At 51.5% G+C, this 16,855-nt stretch overlaps 1 protein-coding gene across 11 annotated transcripts in view; it reads left to right on the forward strand.

The window, feature by feature from the left end:
• Positions 1-16,253, forward strand: part of LOC117199630 (WAS/WASL-interacting protein family member 1-like) — a 31,205-nt gene extending 14,952 nt beyond the window's left edge. For 7 of the 11 annotated variants that reach the window (XM_049700722.1, XM_049700719.1, XM_049700720.1 and 4 more), the window contains one exon: positions 519-16,253. In XM_049700722.1, coding sequence (XP_049556679.1) covers positions 15,198-16,118 — 921 coding nt within the window. In that variant the 5' untranslated portion in view covers positions 519-15,197 and the 3' untranslated portion in view covers positions 16,119-16,253. The remainder of the gene's footprint in view (positions 1-518) is intronic. The other 4 variants (XM_049700726.1, XM_049700724.1, XM_049700727.1 and 1 more) reach the window with 2 other exon arrangements.
• The last annotated feature ends 602 nt before the right edge of the window (positions 16,254-16,855 follow it).

Below are 16,855 nucleotides of genomic sequence, written 5' to 3' on the forward strand. Positions count from 1 at the left end.
CGGGGTGGGGGTCTCTGAGTGTCCACCTGGCCCGGGAGTGTCCCAGCTAGCCCCTCCTTGAGCCTCCCTGGCTCCTTCAGAGGAGGGACAGAGAGAGACGTGGAGGATGGGGATAATTCACTCTGGGTCCCCAGGTGCGAGGGCTGCTCCTCTTTGGGCTGGTCTGGGCAGCAAGGAGCCAGGATGCAGGGACGCCCGTGCTCCTGATCATGGGCAGCTGGTGTTCTCCAGGAGCAAGAAGGTGGGAAACTGGATAAACAAGGGAGTCCCCGCAGCCAGCGGCCAGCAGGGCTCACCTGGGACAGCCCGGCACGCCCTCCTTGCAGGTTGGGGCTGAGCCACGGAGTGGGGGGGGCACTGCCAGCTCCCCAGTGAGGGGCACTAGAGATGGGCCAGGAAGGGTGAATAGGAGCTCACCAGCCAGAGCAGGGGCCAAGGTGAACAGGTACACCATCTCAGGGGATGTCTGCATGGGAGAGGCTCCCTCTCTGAGATGGTGCCCTTGGGTTCTGTTCCAGCAAAACGTCATGGAAACTTCGGCACACCCTGGGCAGAGCCATTATCCTGTTTAATGCGGTGCCAAGGGACAGCCGTGTCACAGGCACAGCTCCTGCCCTCCAGTGTCCGTCTCCCTCTAGCACCCTCTGCTGGCAAAGTGGGAGTGTGGCGGGCAGCCTTGCTGCCAGAAGCTGGGCACAGAGGGTAGGTGTGGACCTGAGCCCATTTCACCACCAGCACCCTGTGAATATTAATAAAGGGAAAGTCACTAAAATGGAGTTGGGATGCCAGAAGAGGGCGATCTCATGCACCTACCCCTCAAGGTCAATACAGATCCCAACAGGAAGAGACCTACCTTGCATCTCTGGCAAGAAGTGACACCAAGACCAGCAGGAGGAAGGAAGATTTTTCTCCCTGCCCGACAACAGCCCAGCCAATGAAAAGCTACCACTCCGTCAACTCCCAGTTTCCTCCAATGGACTCTGTTTATAACAGCCCCTCCCAACTCCCCTTCTCCTCTGCAAAAGAGTCTCCTCTTCTTTGCTTTACCAGACATGCATATAGTTCACCACAGTTGCATTCTTTGCAAATCCCAAATTGCAATCCTTTGCTATTCCAGAACAAACACATTTTGCTGGTAAAATAACTGACTGTTATACTGTTTTAGGTTAGCAACCCCCTCCCATAGCCGAGACCACGCGCCCCTCAGGGCTCTTTCAAACCTCGCTCCAGCCCAGGACTGGAAGATGCCTCGAATGGGCAACTTGGGCCTGGCCCAGAGCACACTCCCTCCCCCTCCCTGCGCTGTGGAGAGCTCTGTCTGCTCCTGTTACCCTCCTAGGGCTCCAGAGAGCGAGGCCACTGGTAGGGGCTGGAGCAGGGTGGCTCCAGGGCCACACTTCCCACCCGGACGAGGAAGCAGGGGACAGTGGAGGCCACGCTTGCTCGGGGCAGTGGAGCTTTCTCTGCCAGGTTCAGACCTCGAGTTCGTGCCCCTTGCCAGGTGGGGAAGGGTCTTGAACAGACACTGAAGTGGCTGAGTGGGCACAGGATTGCCGCCCATCTTTCCCCAGCTTGGAGGATGCCAGCAGGGATGGTTTTGAAGGAGAACCTTGTGTCCCCAATGCTGCCCTGAGGTTCTCCATCCCCAAAGTTCAGGTGCCCTCTTGGCTGGTGAGGTAAAAGCCGGGTTGCTGGTCTGCGGGCAGGGACCCAGGCCACGCTGTTTATACCACCACTGGGTCCCCTCTGCCTTCCCGTGCCTGCAGTGCCCAGCTTGGAGCCTGCCACCTGGAGGACCTGTGTCGCTGTAGGGCAGGCGGCTCCTGCAGGACCGTGCGGGGCCTGGGGAAGTCAGCTGGCCTCCTGGAGGCTGGAACGCCCCGAGGGCAGCACCACCTTGCTGGTTCTGCTGCAGAGGCCTGGCCAGTGGGCAGGCTGGGCCTTGGCATCTTGGCCCCCAGGACCCTGGCAGATGTCCTCAGTCTGCAAACGGGAGACAGGTAGGGGAGGACTGGGCGAGCTGGAGACAGTGAGGCCCCTACGCACTGATCTTTTCATTTATTCACTCATCCACAGACACTTATGTACCTCCTCGTGCTGGGCGCTGTGTCCAGCACTGGCTCACGCTGGCCTTGGCTGGATTGGAAGGGGGCCCTGGGCGTGAGAAGAGTGAAGGGAATGGTCTCTGCACACGCTTGCCACAGTCCCAGGGAGCGGAGAAAACCTTTCTGGGAGGTCCTCAGGCGGGGGCGGCGGGCCGGTAGTTCAGACACCTGACTGTACCCTCTGGCCTCCAGCAGCGAGAGCTTAGGCAAGCCGCCTGCTTCACTCTCGGCTTTACCATGAGCCCCCGCATGGCCAACCCTGGAAGGCACCTACCAGAGACCGCCGTAGGCCTGGCCGCGCCTGTGCCCCGTTCCCAGCACCGGCGCTGCACTTCCTGGCCTGGATCCCATTTCCCCCCAGCAAGGTAGGGAATCGATACCCCCCTCAGTCCCTGAGGCCCCAGCACTGACAACTGGGAGACGGTACCCGCACTTCCTCGCCCAGGTGGGACGATTCTGAGGTGAGGGTTCTACATGGGCGTCAGAGAGCCCCAGGGGGCCATCTGCAGTGGCAGCTGGTTGGTGGCCTCCCTTCCCCGTCTCCCCTGGAGATGAGCCTTCACCTCCGGAATAAGCCACCTGCTCTCCAGCCCTTGTCTCAGGGCTGCTCCTGGGAGGCCTGGAACTTAGTGCCTTCGGCACCTGGCACACAGCTGATCAACCGCCAGCAGCTACGGCCATGATGCTAACGATTATCTCAGGGGTTGTGGGGCTCCCAGGGAGGCTGCAAACACCTGGAGAGTAGACCTGCCCACGGCCGAGGGTCCTGGAAACTGCGGCTGGATCTCCCTGGGCTGCTGAGTCCGCAGAAACCTTCCCAAGTGGAAGCTGAGCCAGGTGCGCCCCCCAGACCACACTGAGGCTGCTGAGATCACATAGAGCAGGAAGAGCTGTGCACTTAACTCGCTGTTGCAACTGTTAGGACGTGAGGAATGTATTTTCTTGATTCAGTTTTAAAAATACAAGGAACAGCAAGACATAGACATTCAAGATCTATTACGACGGATCGTGTTCTGACATCACCTGGAGCCGAGTATGACTATCTAAATTCAAATTAAACAACGTAAAATCGGTTCCTCTATCACACGGGGCAACGCTTCACGCACTAGGCAGCTGCGGGCGGGCGGCTACGGGCGTGGAAGCAGCCCCGGGGGAAGGGCAGTGCTGGCAGGTGGGGAACCTGCCGCCGTGGTCACAGAACCTTCCTCCCGCTTCCCACATCCCCAGCTCCACACAAGCCAACGCTACCGCTGCATCAGCGGCTCTTTCGCTGGCAAATCAAACATGTCTCTCTAGTTCCACTCGTCCCGGTGACCCTGCGGGGCGAGCACAGCCCCGTCTTTCACTATTTGCCGGCCAGAGGCGCTGACAGTTTGTGGGGAGGCAGCCTTGCCACAGAGCTTTGCATCCCAGCCCTTGTGCGTTCTGCCGCTGCTTCCGAAGCCCTGCATATGCTTCCCAAAGACCTAACAAGATAAGAAACGTCCCAGTGGGGAGCCATCAGAGCCCATGGATCAGGGCTGATCTAACCAATTTCTTCCATAAAGTGTCCCAAAGAGGAGGAAGGTCTCTCACTTGGCTTGCCTTGGGGCTTTACCCCGTGGCAAGCTTGAAACGTGTTCAACTGAGCCTTCATTTTGTCACCTGTAGGATGGAGAAGGTGTGAGTGCCCTTCTCACTGGGTGGATCTGTGCAGACCGAGCTTAGGACAACAGCTCGCCACATACTGTTCATTCGTTTATTGATCACCGGCTGCATAGACTCGGCTGCCTTCTCACCCTCAGGGGATTCTACCAAGAGGCTTCCCCATAAGAGGTCCTGGGCTTCTGGATGGTTTGAGAAAGCCTGCGTCATTATGCGGATGGATCCCCGTAGTACGTAGGGGGAGACTGGTTGCTTTTCTCACTCAGCACAATTCCCTTCAGATTCATCCAGGTTTTTGCCTGTTTCAATACTTTGTTGCTTTTTATTGCTGAGAAATATTCCATGACATGGATGGACCACAGCTGGTTTAACCACTTGCCCATTGAAGGACATCTCGGTTGTTTCCAGTTTTTGGCACTTTTAAATGAAGCTGCTATACACGTTTATCCACGGGGTTTTCTTGTGAACATACATCTTCATTTCTCTGGAATACACACTCAAGAGGGCAATCGCTAGGTCATATGGTAGTTGCATGCTGAGTTTTATGAAAAGCTGTCGCGCTGTTTGCCCCTGTGGTGATATAACTTCACATTCTCACCAGCAATGTGTGGATGGCCCTGTTTCTATGCCTCCTCATCAGCATATGGTGAGGTCACTATCTTTACTTTAGCACTTTGATAGGTGTATAGTGATATCTTATTGTGACTTTAATTTGCATTTTCATAAAGGCTAATGCTGGTGAAAATCTTTTCATGTGCATATTTGCCACCTACCTCTGCTTATTGGTGAAATGTCTGTTCGTACGTTCTGACCCATTTTCTTTCTTTTTTTAATATTTTATTTATTTATTTATTTTATGTTTTTGGCTGCATCAGGTCTTAGTGGTGGCACACGGGATCTTCGTAGAGGCATGCAGGATCTTTCATTGCGGTGCACAGACTTCTCTCTAGTTGAGGCACGCGAGCTCAGTAGCTGCGGCCTGCAGGCTTAGTTGCTCCGAGGCATGTGGGATCTTAATTCCCTGACTAGGGATCGAACCCGCATCCCCTGCATTGGAAGGCGGATTCCTTACCACTGGACCACCAGGGAAGTCCCCTGGCCCATTTTCTAATCGGATTTTCTTCTTTTTAATTGTTGAGTTTTGAGAGTTCCTTAGAATTTTAGATGACACTTTGCTGGATACGTGCCTTGCAAATATTTCCCCCAGTCTGTAGTCTGTCTTTTCGTCTTCTTATCAGTCTTCAGCAGGGCATAAGGTTTTAATTTCGATGAAGCCACTTTATCAACTTTTCCTTTCATGGATTGTGCTTTTGGTATCAACTCTAAGAACTCTTTGCTTAGCCCTAGATGGTATCTCTTTCCATATCTTTTTAATGGTTATAGGACCTGTAGATATGTCATCCTTTTCATTCCTGATATTGATAATTTGTGTCTTCTCTTAGTCATAATCATTCTTTCTAGGGATTTATCAGTTTTACTATTTTTTCAAAGAAAAAGAGATCTCTTGGCGGGGGTCTCTGTGACCGCTCCGTGGGCTCCGCTCGATGGCGATTCTAGGTGTTAGTGGTTCCCTGATGCAGTGGTTGGCCGACTGCAGCCTGAGAGCAGTCCGGCTGCTTGTTTTTAGTTGCACCTGGGAGCCGAGAACATCTTTTGTACGCTTAAACGGTGGGGGTGGGGGGAGCGGGGGGAAGCAACTTTTGTGAAATATATGAAATTCAGGTTTCGCCTGTCATAAGTAAAGTTTTTTTGGAACGTAGCCACGGTTGTCCATTTCCATGTTTACCGCCTCTGGCTCCGTGTATCTCGCTGCCACCTGTGCCACTCCTGTCGCAGGCAACTCTTTATACTATAGATATCGTTGGGTTAAATATGCTATGTAATTCTTTAACCCTATGTAGTGAAACCCCAAGACCTCGTTGTTATTGCTTCAGATAATGATATTCATTTACATTGTCTCACATTCACCCTTTTCTTCCCTTCTTTCTGTGCATTTCTGTGCTTATGTTTGAGATCATTTTTCTTCTACCTCTTATAATTTTTTTGAGTGTGGTTCGCTGGGGGTAAGTTCTCTGAGATTTTTTTTCTCTGAATTTGTTACCTTTGATCTTTCTTTTTATTTATTTATTTAGGGTTTTTTTTTTTTTTTTTTTTTTTTTCTGGCTGTGCTGCAAGGCGTGTGGCATCTTAGTTACACCACCAGGGATTGAACCTGCACCCCCTGCATTGGAAGCGCAGTCTTAGCCACTGGACCACCAGGGAAGTCCCTGTTACCTTTGAATTTTGAAGGATATTTGTGCTTTGTATTAACTTCTAGATTGTTAGTTATTTTCTGCCAGTGGTTTGACGATGTCATTCCATTGTCTCCTGTCTTTCACTGATTATTTTCTCTTTTGGAACTCAGTTGTTAGTCTTGATGTTGCCCCTTTAAGTGTGGTGGCTATTTTCTCTGGCTGCTCTTAAGATTTTCTCTTTATCCTTGGTGTTCAGCAGTTGTACTGTGATGTGCGTGGGTATGATTTTTCTTGATCCTGCTTCAGTTCCTTAAGGATTTCTTAAACCTGTGGGATGATATCTTTAATCAGTTTTGGAATCGTATTAGCTCCTGTATCTTGATGAAATGTTGTGTGTGACCCATTCTCTTTCTTTTCTTCTTAGTGGATCCACATTGTCTCAGTCAGCTGCTGCTGCTGCTGCTGCTGCATATCAAGTGGCTACGCAGCTCTCAGAGTTAAAGCATTGATATTATCATCCATGCATCTGAGGGTAGGCTGGGTTCAGTGCTTCTCACTGCAGATCTGGGGTCAGCTGAGATGTTCAGCCACATGTGTTTCTCATCCTCCTGCTACAAGGGCACTAATGAGCATTTTCTCTCATGATGGTGATAGCGGCATAAGAAAGCAGCCCCTGGCAAGTTACAAGATTGAGCCCCAAGTCAAGGTCAAGGAAATAAATCCAGCCTTTGGTTGAAGGGACTGCAGAGTTATATGGCAAAGGGTTGGTTAAGAAATGGGGTCCATATTTACATCTGCATTCAAGTATGTTAGACCCTTCACCATGTCCCAGATAGCAATCTCTTTGCTGTTTTCTAGTCCTTTAAAAGTGGTACTGTGTTTAGTCTGATGTTTTCTACCTACTACTCTTCTGGATTACTAAAATCTCTCTCTTTGGTTTTGTCTCAAATGCTGCTAACCCAACTCTTGGTCCTTTCTATTATACCCTAGAGTTTTATTTCATTAATTTCTGCCACTTCATTATTTCTCATTACAGATTTCTAACTTTTGAAATGGAATGTCTAATTCCTTAATTTTCCGATGTTCTTCTTTTCTGTTATAAGCGTTTGAGTTTTAAAATGCTTATCAGTTTTCCCCTGGAAGCTGCTCTAGCTTTATCCCAGTGTTTTGTTGCGTATTGTTTTGTTTTCTGTAGACTTTGTTAACTGTCCAATTTAAAGTACTTGAAGATTTTCATCATGGTGTCTTGTTTTTGAGCAGAGTGCCTATGTTGTAATTGTTGGGTGCAGGGTACAAGATATGTTAGCTGTGTTGTTCAGTGTTTTTACTAAACTTCTGCCCTCAGGTCTGTCAGTTGTTGGGAGAGGTGTGTTTAAACATTCCACAGTGTTGCTGCTTTTGTCCATTTCTCCTTGTTGTTCTAGCACTTTTTATGTATTTTGGAGCACTTCTGTTAGATAGATACACATAAGTTTTAGGTTGTTAAAAAAAATTTTTTTCCGGTGAGTTGAATATTTTGTCATTTACGTCTCTTAGTGATTTTTGCCTTAAAGTCTATTTGTCTAACATTAATAGTATAAGTCCATGATATCTTCTTCCATCTTTTTTTTTTTTTCCCTTACAGTACGCGGGCCTCTCACTGTTGTGGCCTCTCCCGTTGTGGAGCACAGGCTCCGGACATGCAGGCTCAGCGGCCATAGCTCACGGACCTAGCCACTCTGCGGCATGTGGGATCCTCCCGGACCAGGGCACGAACCCGTGTCCCCTGCACTGGCAGGTGGACTCTCAACCACTGCGCCACCAGGGAAGCCCTCTTCCGTCTTTTATGATGAATTTTTCTGTGGTCTTTTGTTTTGAGTGTTTTTCTGGATGAAAACAAAAACTTCAATCTAATAATCTGTCTCTGAGCTGGTAATTTTATTTATTGTGGTTGCTAAGGAAGGCAGATGTATTTCTATCATCAGTTATGTAGTACTTTTAATTTTTTCTATCCGTTTTTTCTCAATTATGACTTCTTTTTTCTGTACCTATGCAGAAGGTAACAAACGCTATTTCTATGACCCTTTGGCATTGACCCTTTATGCCTATGGCATCTCTAACCTCTCTGTGAACCACGTAGAAACCAGAGAACACTTCATCGTTAAGCACGTTCCTCCTGTCTTTTCATGCTGTTTGTATCCCACGTTGTCTTATTTTCTTTAACCTCCCAAATAAGAAATTATTATTTTTGTGCTCTCTAGTCAGTGTTTGTTTTGCTTTATCCACATGTCTTAGTCTGCTCGGGCTGCTACAACAAAACATCGTAGACTGGGGGGCTTAAACAGCAGACACTTATTTCTCACAGTTGTGTAGGCTGTGAGTCCAAGATCACTGCCTTGTCCTCTGTCTCCCATGTTGAGCTGAGGTCTGCATAGGGTGTAACTGCTGTTGCCTCCGAGACATGTCTTTTCTCTCTGGCAGCTTTTAGGATTTTCTCTTGGTTTGAAATCTGGACATTTTACTCTGAGTGTGTCTCAGTACAGGTCTGTTGTGATTGCTTGACCTGAGTATTCATGTCTTTCATCACTTTTGGAAAATCATCCATTGCTCTTTTCTTTGAACATTGTCTGTACTCCATTTTCTGTGTTCTCTTCTTCTGGGATTCTGCTTATTTCTGTATTAGCCTCTCTCCTTCTGTTCTTCATGTCTTCTAGTTTCTTCTCTGTGTTTTCCATTTCTTTTAATCTCTAGGTTGCAGTGGAATAATTTGTTCAGCTCAAATTCCAGTTTATTGTTCTCTCTTCATCTATGTGTAATCTGTTATTTAATTTCTCCCTTAAGTCTTTATTTTTGAATTTTATTTTTTTATGCAGCACGTTCTTATTAGTTATCTATTTGATACATATTAGTGTATACATGTCAATCTCCCAATTCATCCCACCACCATCTCCCTTAAGTTTTTATATTCAAAGATTACATCATTCGCTTCCAGCAGTTTCCTTTATTTTTTTGCCTAATATTTTTTGATGGTATCTCGTTCTTTCCTCATGTTTTCTATGCTCTTTTATTTCTTAAAGCAAATTTATTTTTTATTATATATCTATGATTTCCAATGTTTGAAACCTTTGGTGGTCTACTTCTGCTTACTCATTGTTTCTTGTTTTCTTGTGTCTTTTGTGATTTTTTATTTTTTAGCAGATATTTATTGAGATAATACCTTTGGGACTCTGACTTCTGAGTTGAGCAGATATTCCTTCAGAGAGGATTTTCCTTTGTTCTTCTAGGTATCTACAGGGTGAAACCCATCATTGCCACTTAACATTTATTTTGTGGCTTGAGGTTGATTGGAATAAACCAGTAGTGGAAATACAAGCCGCAAGGTCATATGAGAGTTTCTAATTCTCAGGAATAACTTCTCTTCATATGTTTTTCTCCACGTAGAGCCAATACTGACACAGACAAGCTTCCTTGTGCAGAGAGTATCTTTTTTTCTAGTTTAGTATTTAATTTAGGGCATATCCCTTCTGAAGCTCCTCATTTATGTTTTTTTACCTTCACTTCCTCTCTTATGGAGACCAGTGCCTTGTCTGCCACCCAACCTGTGGCTCTAGGTGACTGGAAAGAAGCAAGTATCCTGAAGGCAGCTGCCAGCTTCACTACTTGCTGTCCATATATTGTCAAGATTGTTTCCTTTTCTTTTCTTTTTTTCTTTTTTTCCCCTTCCTTCCTTTCTCCCTGCCTCCCTTTCGCCCTCCCTCCCTCTCTTCTTTCCTTTCTTCCTCTTCTGAAGTGTTCACATTAGCTTGGCATACAGTTGAAAAGTATTTAGAATGTTTTTTCATGCAACATTTTTAAGTGTTTTGTAATAGGAGGGTTTTTAGCTGCCTGGTTAGACCTGTTGCTGGGGGAAAGCATTTCTATAGCCCTTCCTTTATTCTCCTTCCTTTGTGACATGTCTAAGCCTCCACTTGAGCATCTGACTGTAGCCGGGACAGTGTGTGTGCACGTTACGTTCTTGGGTTACGTGGGAGCATTTGGAATACTTCACCACTAAGTATGGTGTTTGTTTTAGGTTTCTGGTGGGTGACTTTTAGTAAGTTACTGACATTTTTTCCAGTTCCTAGTGATCCAGGATTTTTAAAAAATCGTATAAGTGAACGTTGATGATCCTCTGGTTATTATCCTTTATCTCCTTGGTTGACATCTTTTTCTAAGGCTGACTCATTCTTAACGTTTCTGGAGCAAATTGTACTTGGTCATAACCTGTTATTATTTTAATACAGCCGATTAGCCAGTTTTTGTTTTTAGTTCACAGTTACGTGGACCTCTAGTGTTCCTTTCTTGTACTGTTTTTGTTTTGTGGTAGTATCGGTTCTGCGCTTGGCCTATGAAGGGAGTGAGTTGGTAGGAGCGTTCCAAGTGCTTGAGACAGAGGATGACGTTTCAGAAGGTGGACATGCTTGTTCAGAGGTGCACACAGGCTTTGGCGACCCTGTGTCCAGCACCTTGTGATTTGCTGCATATGTATCAGGACGGGGGGGGGGGGGCCTTTGCTGTGGTTGAGGGGCAATGTTTGAAGGCTACAGTCCCTAGCTCCTCTGTGTGTCTTCACATGGCCCGTTGAGTCCAACCGTCCAAGGGACCGACAGCTCAGAGCACCTGAGATACCTGTTCTCCCTAGAAGACTGCTTCCTATACTCAAAGTGGACCCTCAAATTCTCAGTTTTCTTGGTTTTTAAAGCCTACGTACAGGTGACAACTTGGGCATGCATATATATTTTGGAGAACTTGTCACTTTGAAAGAGATGCTGCTTTTGCGGCCCACACACTCCCCTCCCCGAAGCGTGTGCCCCGAGCTGCAGCAGCGCTCGGCAAGGCGGAGCGTGCTTCCCCGCCACGCCGCGCCGCTCTGGGCTGCTGAGCGCTGCGCTTCGTGTACGTGAGCCAGAAGGAAATACTTCCTGCCCTTGCTGAGGTCACCATGGTTTGGGGTTTTCTGTCACTTGCACCACACCGGCTTTTTTTTTTTTTTTTTTTTTTTTTTTTGCGGTACGCGGGCCTCTCACTGCTGTGGCCTCTCCCGCTGCGGAGCACAGGCTCTGGACGCGCAGGCTCAGCGGCCATGGCTCACGGGCCCAGCCGCTCCGCGGCATGTGGGATCTTCCCGGACCGGGGCACGAACCCACGTCCCCCGAATCGGCAGGCAGACCCCCAACCACTGCACCACCAGGGAAGCCCCACACCGGCTCTTAAGGAACACGGTGGCCCACCTTAGCAACGCCACTTGCGGAATCACGCGTCCTTCCCCAGCACGTGAGCTTTCTCGTACTCTGCATGGAGTTCTGAGGGGTCCGGGTGACTGTAGGCGCTTCCCTTCACGCTCTTCCCTCAGTTCTAGCCAACACTCTGCCCTCTGCCTCCACATGGCCTTGCAGGCCTGGCCTGGGCCTACTCACCTTGGCTGGACCTCCTTCTCTATCCGGCCAAGTTTCGACAGGTCGTCACTCAGTTGCTCTCCTGAAACCATGTGCAGTTCCCTCTTGCCCTGGTGACGCAGGGGATTAGCTCACAGCAGGCTTCAGAGAGCCTCCACCATGTCGGCTGGCTCCTGTGCCTCGACCGCTCCTGCGTCCTCTTGCCAGCAAGCTCCTCTGGGCCTCTGCACGGTCTCAGCCACGACCTCCTGTCTCTGCAGCCTGCAGGGACGGTCCCAAGCTGCCATCATGCCCACCCCGTCTGTTTGCTCACTCTCTTCAGCAGATACCCCGTCTGCTGCTCACGGAGCAAGCGTGACTGTGGGGAGTGCATCCTTTCAACTTCCCGGCCCCTTCCCACATGCGCGCTCTCTGTGCACTCCTGCCCGTCGCTCTGCTGGCTCACGGGAGAAGCGTCCGCTCTCCCTGCCGAGGCTGCGGCCTCTGCTCTGGATCCCGTTCCGTTCTGCCTGCACCAGCTGGGCCCCTGCCTCCTGCTTCTGTCCTCCGCCGACTGGCTCCCCACTCTTTGCAGATAAAGGCTCCCAAGTCTTTACACTCTTAATGTGGCACCGATGTTGACCCTTGATCTGTTTTTTCTAAACTCTAGCCTCTTACAGCTCCTTCCTTCCACAGTGACTTCTGGAAAGAGTATCTATCACACTGGTGACAACACGTTTCCCAGTTCACCTGAACTCCTCATCCTGCAATACGCTGGTATCTCCCATCATCTGCCATTGAAAGCGATCCTCATCAAATCACCAAAGACCCACCAGGTCCAAATTTAGGGATTCTCCATATTCACACGTCTTGACTTCCCGGTTATCTTACACTGCACCTAACCGTCTTCCTGGTGAAGAGACTCCAGTTTCAGGTGCCATGGTAACTCTCACGTAGTTGACCTCTTACCTCTCTTGCCTGCCCTAACAAAAGGGATGCTCCACAAGCTCCTATCCTAGGATTTGAGTCGGGAGTAGCTGGGGGATGCCATTCCTGGACACCGGCATGAGTAGCAGGGTGTGAGCGCAAAGGCTGTGCTTGGAAAAGGGACATGCGCACAGTAGGAGCCTAACAGAGGCTGGAAATCTTCAGTCCTGGAGTTGCTGGGAGCAACAAGCCTCAGGGAGCTTCTGGCCCACCTAGACCTCTGGTTTAGAGGGTCCAGATGTGACAGAGAGGGCCCTCCTCCCTGCCTGCCCCACAGTGCCTCCTTCTGCGGCCACCGAGACTCTTTGGAAGGTTCCCAGGCTGCCCCCACCAGCAGTCTCCCTGAGTCAGACCAGGTCGGGGCGGGCTGGAGTGTGGGCAGACGGGGTAGGAAGGTGAGCTGCAGATGGCGCTGCCCCCATCCTAACACCGAGTCAACGCCACGGGGGAGAAAGCCTTTGTTTTGTGCGCAACTGTGACTCTGACTTTTCAGCTGTCTTTGGACAGCTGCATCTCAACTGAAAACCGAGAAAAGGCTGACCCTGCTGCTGTCTACCTGCTCAAGTTTCAGATGCTGGACAAATGCATGTGAAAGAATTTGTGAGTCCACCCACCTGTGCCAGTTGGTGGGTGAAGTGCATGCTTATTCAGCAGAATTCCTTGTCTTCTGTCTCCTGGAAGCTGGTAGCAAGAGCTGACGGAGAGCAGCCATGGGGCCTCCCCCGTCAGAAGAGGGCTGTCCCCAGGACGATGTCCCACTCCCCACGCTGAGCAGTATTTCTTTCGCTTCAGGGATGTCTTACACCCAAATCATTGTGTCTCCCCCACTGACCCTGGGCCCCCCCAAAGGTCAGAAGCATCTGAGCACTACTCTTCATGGGTGGGCCTCAGGCCCTCGCTTCCAACAATACTGAGGCCCTCCAAGGTGAAGGGGAGTCAAGAGTGGTTGTCAGCAATAAACAGACTTACAAGTCTTGATTTCAGAGAGAAACAACTTGTAGACGAAATCGCTGTGGGGAAGGTTTGGCCTTGCTCTAATTTGACCTGCCGACCTGCCGGCTAGAGCCAGACAGATTCGATCTCCCCACTCCTTCCCCATTTCGAGGTCCCTGGAAAGTCAGACCACCAGCGAGCTAATCAACGGAAAACAAGTTTAATGCAACAGGTTGCAACCGTCTGCAGCCAGTCGGCTTCATCACGGCAGCCTGAGGCCCAGGAGCCCAGAGGCCAGTGTCAGGAGAGTCACCAGCCGCGCACTGCTGCCCCTGCGGCCCTGCGTGCTGCCGGCGCCGCCCTCTTTGTGTCCGTCTTCTACGTTTTCCTCGATGACTGGTCTCTGGTTGTTGCACAGGTCCCGCTTACAGCACGCCACGGACAGGAAGGGCGTGGGCTTCATGAGCACGAGCGGCTGGGGCATCTCTGGAGGCGGGCTGATCGTCCCACAATACTTTACGCACTGCTTGGAAACATAGAAGAACCGTGGAAATGTTCCTAATGGAAAATAAGGACAGAGACAGAAAGGAGTCACGTGAATTGAAAACGACACCAACACCATTTCTGTCTGAAATCTGCCCGACCCTGACCCTTCCGGTGGCGCCTCTCAGAAGCCCCGCTCAGAGAGGGCACCTGATGGGGAGTCGGGAGCCATCACCACAGAGGAAGAGGATCAGGTCTTTGTGTTCAGATTTGCTCCTGGGAGTGGGGTGTGGCATCGGATGCCCCCAGCCTTGGCCTGTCCGCGCGCACCGGGAACCTGGGCCTGGCAGTCTCCGTTTGGGAACGTACAGGCTCCTTAGGCCTCAACTTCTCAAACGCAGGGCCGCTCAGGCCTTTGTGACCACGGACAGACACACGAGAGCAAGGGGCTCCCGGCCATCCCAGCCAGTGCCCGGAGCTCGGAGCTGCCCCCTGAGGGGCCGCTGCCCAGGGCCTGGGTGTGAGTGCTGTGCCAGTGAGCCTGCCGCAAGGGCACAGCTCAGCGCTGGGTGACGGGGCCCGTCTTCCGACTTCACCTCATCTCATATTTCACCGTGCAGTCATCTTTCCACACTAAGTTATCAGGTCCACGTGAGGCCTCAGTGGGGCTTACACCTCGACCCACTCAGCACCCCGCACACTTCCTGGAACATGGAAGCCTCCAGAAGCGACTGACGAACGGAAAGTGAATTCTCCAGCCCTGACGAAGCCACTGCTGGGTCACGCCGGGGCCCTCAGACTCGCCCTCGGGAGAGAGCTCCTCATGCGGCCAGAAGTCCTCGGGCGAATTACAGATGACCCAGCAGTGGTGTCCAGTCGTTTTAAAGCATGCACACTCCTTTCAGAACATATTTTAAGCCCATGCCCCTAATTATGTACATCTCTTGTAAAAGCTACTCTTGGTGGGACATCTGAAGTCCTTAAAGCTTAATTTTTCACTTAGAAGTGAATGAAAAGAAGTCTCCGTTACTTTCTTCCTGCACTTCAGTACTTCACCCTGACCAGCGGGCAATAAGTGTTGCCCTACGTCGGCCCTGCTGTGACTTAGCTGGGTCTCCTCCATGGTCCACCTGCCCTCCTGGCTTCACAGGACTTTGCTCTTCAAATTTAAAAAAAGGGTAGCTTTCATATTAGTTATTCTCTACTGAGGAAAACTAGACAGACCCTGAATCCTGAAAGTATCCCACTGACCTGCCCGTGGAAGCCCAGTACTAACTGAGATACTTACTCACGGCCACAGTACTACAATACGAGACGCCCTGGCTACAGTCTGTTGGTCTTTCACAATCGAAACTGTTCTCCTTCTCGCAAACGTGACACCTCAGTACGTCTGAAATGAGGAATAAAAAGAAAATGGAATGTGGCAGCTCTCAGGTCCTGTCAGACCAACACCCCCCATCCTCTCCTTCCTCCAAATGAGAACAGCCTGGGGTCCCGCTGTCTTCCCAGCTCCCCACAGCCCGCCCCATGCCCGGAGCTCCTTCTCTGCTCTCTGGGCTTCCCTCATCCACACACAGGGTGTGTCTCTCTCACACCTCCACACCAAGACCCACCACACGAACCCGACACGCACAGACACTCGTCCCAGAGACACGCAAGCTCTCACCATCATATGGCAACACCCAAGGCTCACCTCCCCCCACCCCGCCCAGCCTCAGGGATGTGCCCCATTCACACACAACACTGTCGTCTCACCTCTGACTTCTCTAGAAAAAGAAACTCCACAGCTTTGGAGTCTGCTCTCACACACCCTTTCCATCCCGCTTCCTGGCCCGCCCCACCTCCTTCAGCACCCGGCCCCACCTTCCCCTCCCGAGACCCCGGAGCGGCGGCCCACTGTCAGCTCTGAGTCACGGCGGGACTTGCTGCTGGGGGAGAAGCTGGTCACGCTCCTGCAGCTCTCTGTTCTCAAAGGCAGCCCCAGAAGGTCCAGCGATGGCTGCACCAGGCTTGGCCTCCAGCCTGACCTCCCCCAGGAAGGCAGGGCTGTGGCAGGGAGAGCTGGGTGCTGGGGAATAAAGCCAGCCTTCCGGACCTGCTCTCGGGGGGCTCCACATCAAGAGGCTCCCCCACTAGGCATCCAGGAGCTGACCACCCTCTTCACGGTCTTTTGCCCACTGAGTCCTCTGTGCTGCAACTGTCCAAACCCACCTGGGGCCAGGGCGGCACCCAAACGGGGATGGCCACCCCCGAGTCCGCACAGGCGTTCCGGCCCACCGCCTCCTCCCAGCCCAGGAGGCCGAGGGCCTGGAACTTACTTTGCCTTACAGACACGGTGACGTTGGTCTCCACCCGTGGCAGGCTCATGAGCAGCAGCCAGACAAGGAGGACGGTCATCTCCGAGGACGTCCGGCCCTGAACATGAGAAGCGAGCAGGCCACGTGCTCAGCCCTGTGGCTCCGCGCTTAGATCTGGCCCCTGTGTGTCCACCAGCATTTAGAGCCCTTCCCCGCTGGACACCGGGGCAGACCCTCTCCTCCTCGCCCATGGGCCTGGGGCCAGGTGTGGCCTCTCGGTGCTCGGTGGCCTGTCACCGCCACTAAGTCCCCTCTATCCCCAGGGACGTCAGCACTCCCTGGAACTCTGCATTCATTCGCCCACGCCCCAGCAAACCTGCTCGGCAGGTATGCCCGCTGCTGCTCCCTGAAGGCTGCACCAGGTTTCCCCCACCGTGGATCTGAACTCCTGCTCTCAGGAGCCCTCATGGGGCACCCTCCCACCCAGCACCACAGGCCTTCCTCCTCCATCTTCATCTCCCTCTCCATCTGTGGCCAGGGCATCACCATGCATCCTGACCCCAGGGCACAGGAAGGCGCGGGTACCCCTGCAGCACCCAGCCCATCCCAGGCTGGCCTTGCCACCCCGGATGCCGAGGCCGGCTCTCCTCTCACCAAGCCTGCAGGCCTCACGCGCCCCGTGCACTCCTGCCTGCTCCCTTCCGGGCTCCCCTCTCCTGCTCCTTCTGGAATGTTCCCCAAGTTCCACACCCACATTCGCCCTGCTATCTGGCGGGTGG

This window comes from Orcinus orca, chromosome 17 (genome assembly GCF_937001465.1).
Source record: "Orcinus orca chromosome 17, mOrcOrc1.1, whole genome shotgun sequence".
NCBI lineage: Eukaryota > Metazoa > Chordata > Mammalia > Artiodactyla > Delphinidae > Orcinus > Orcinus orca.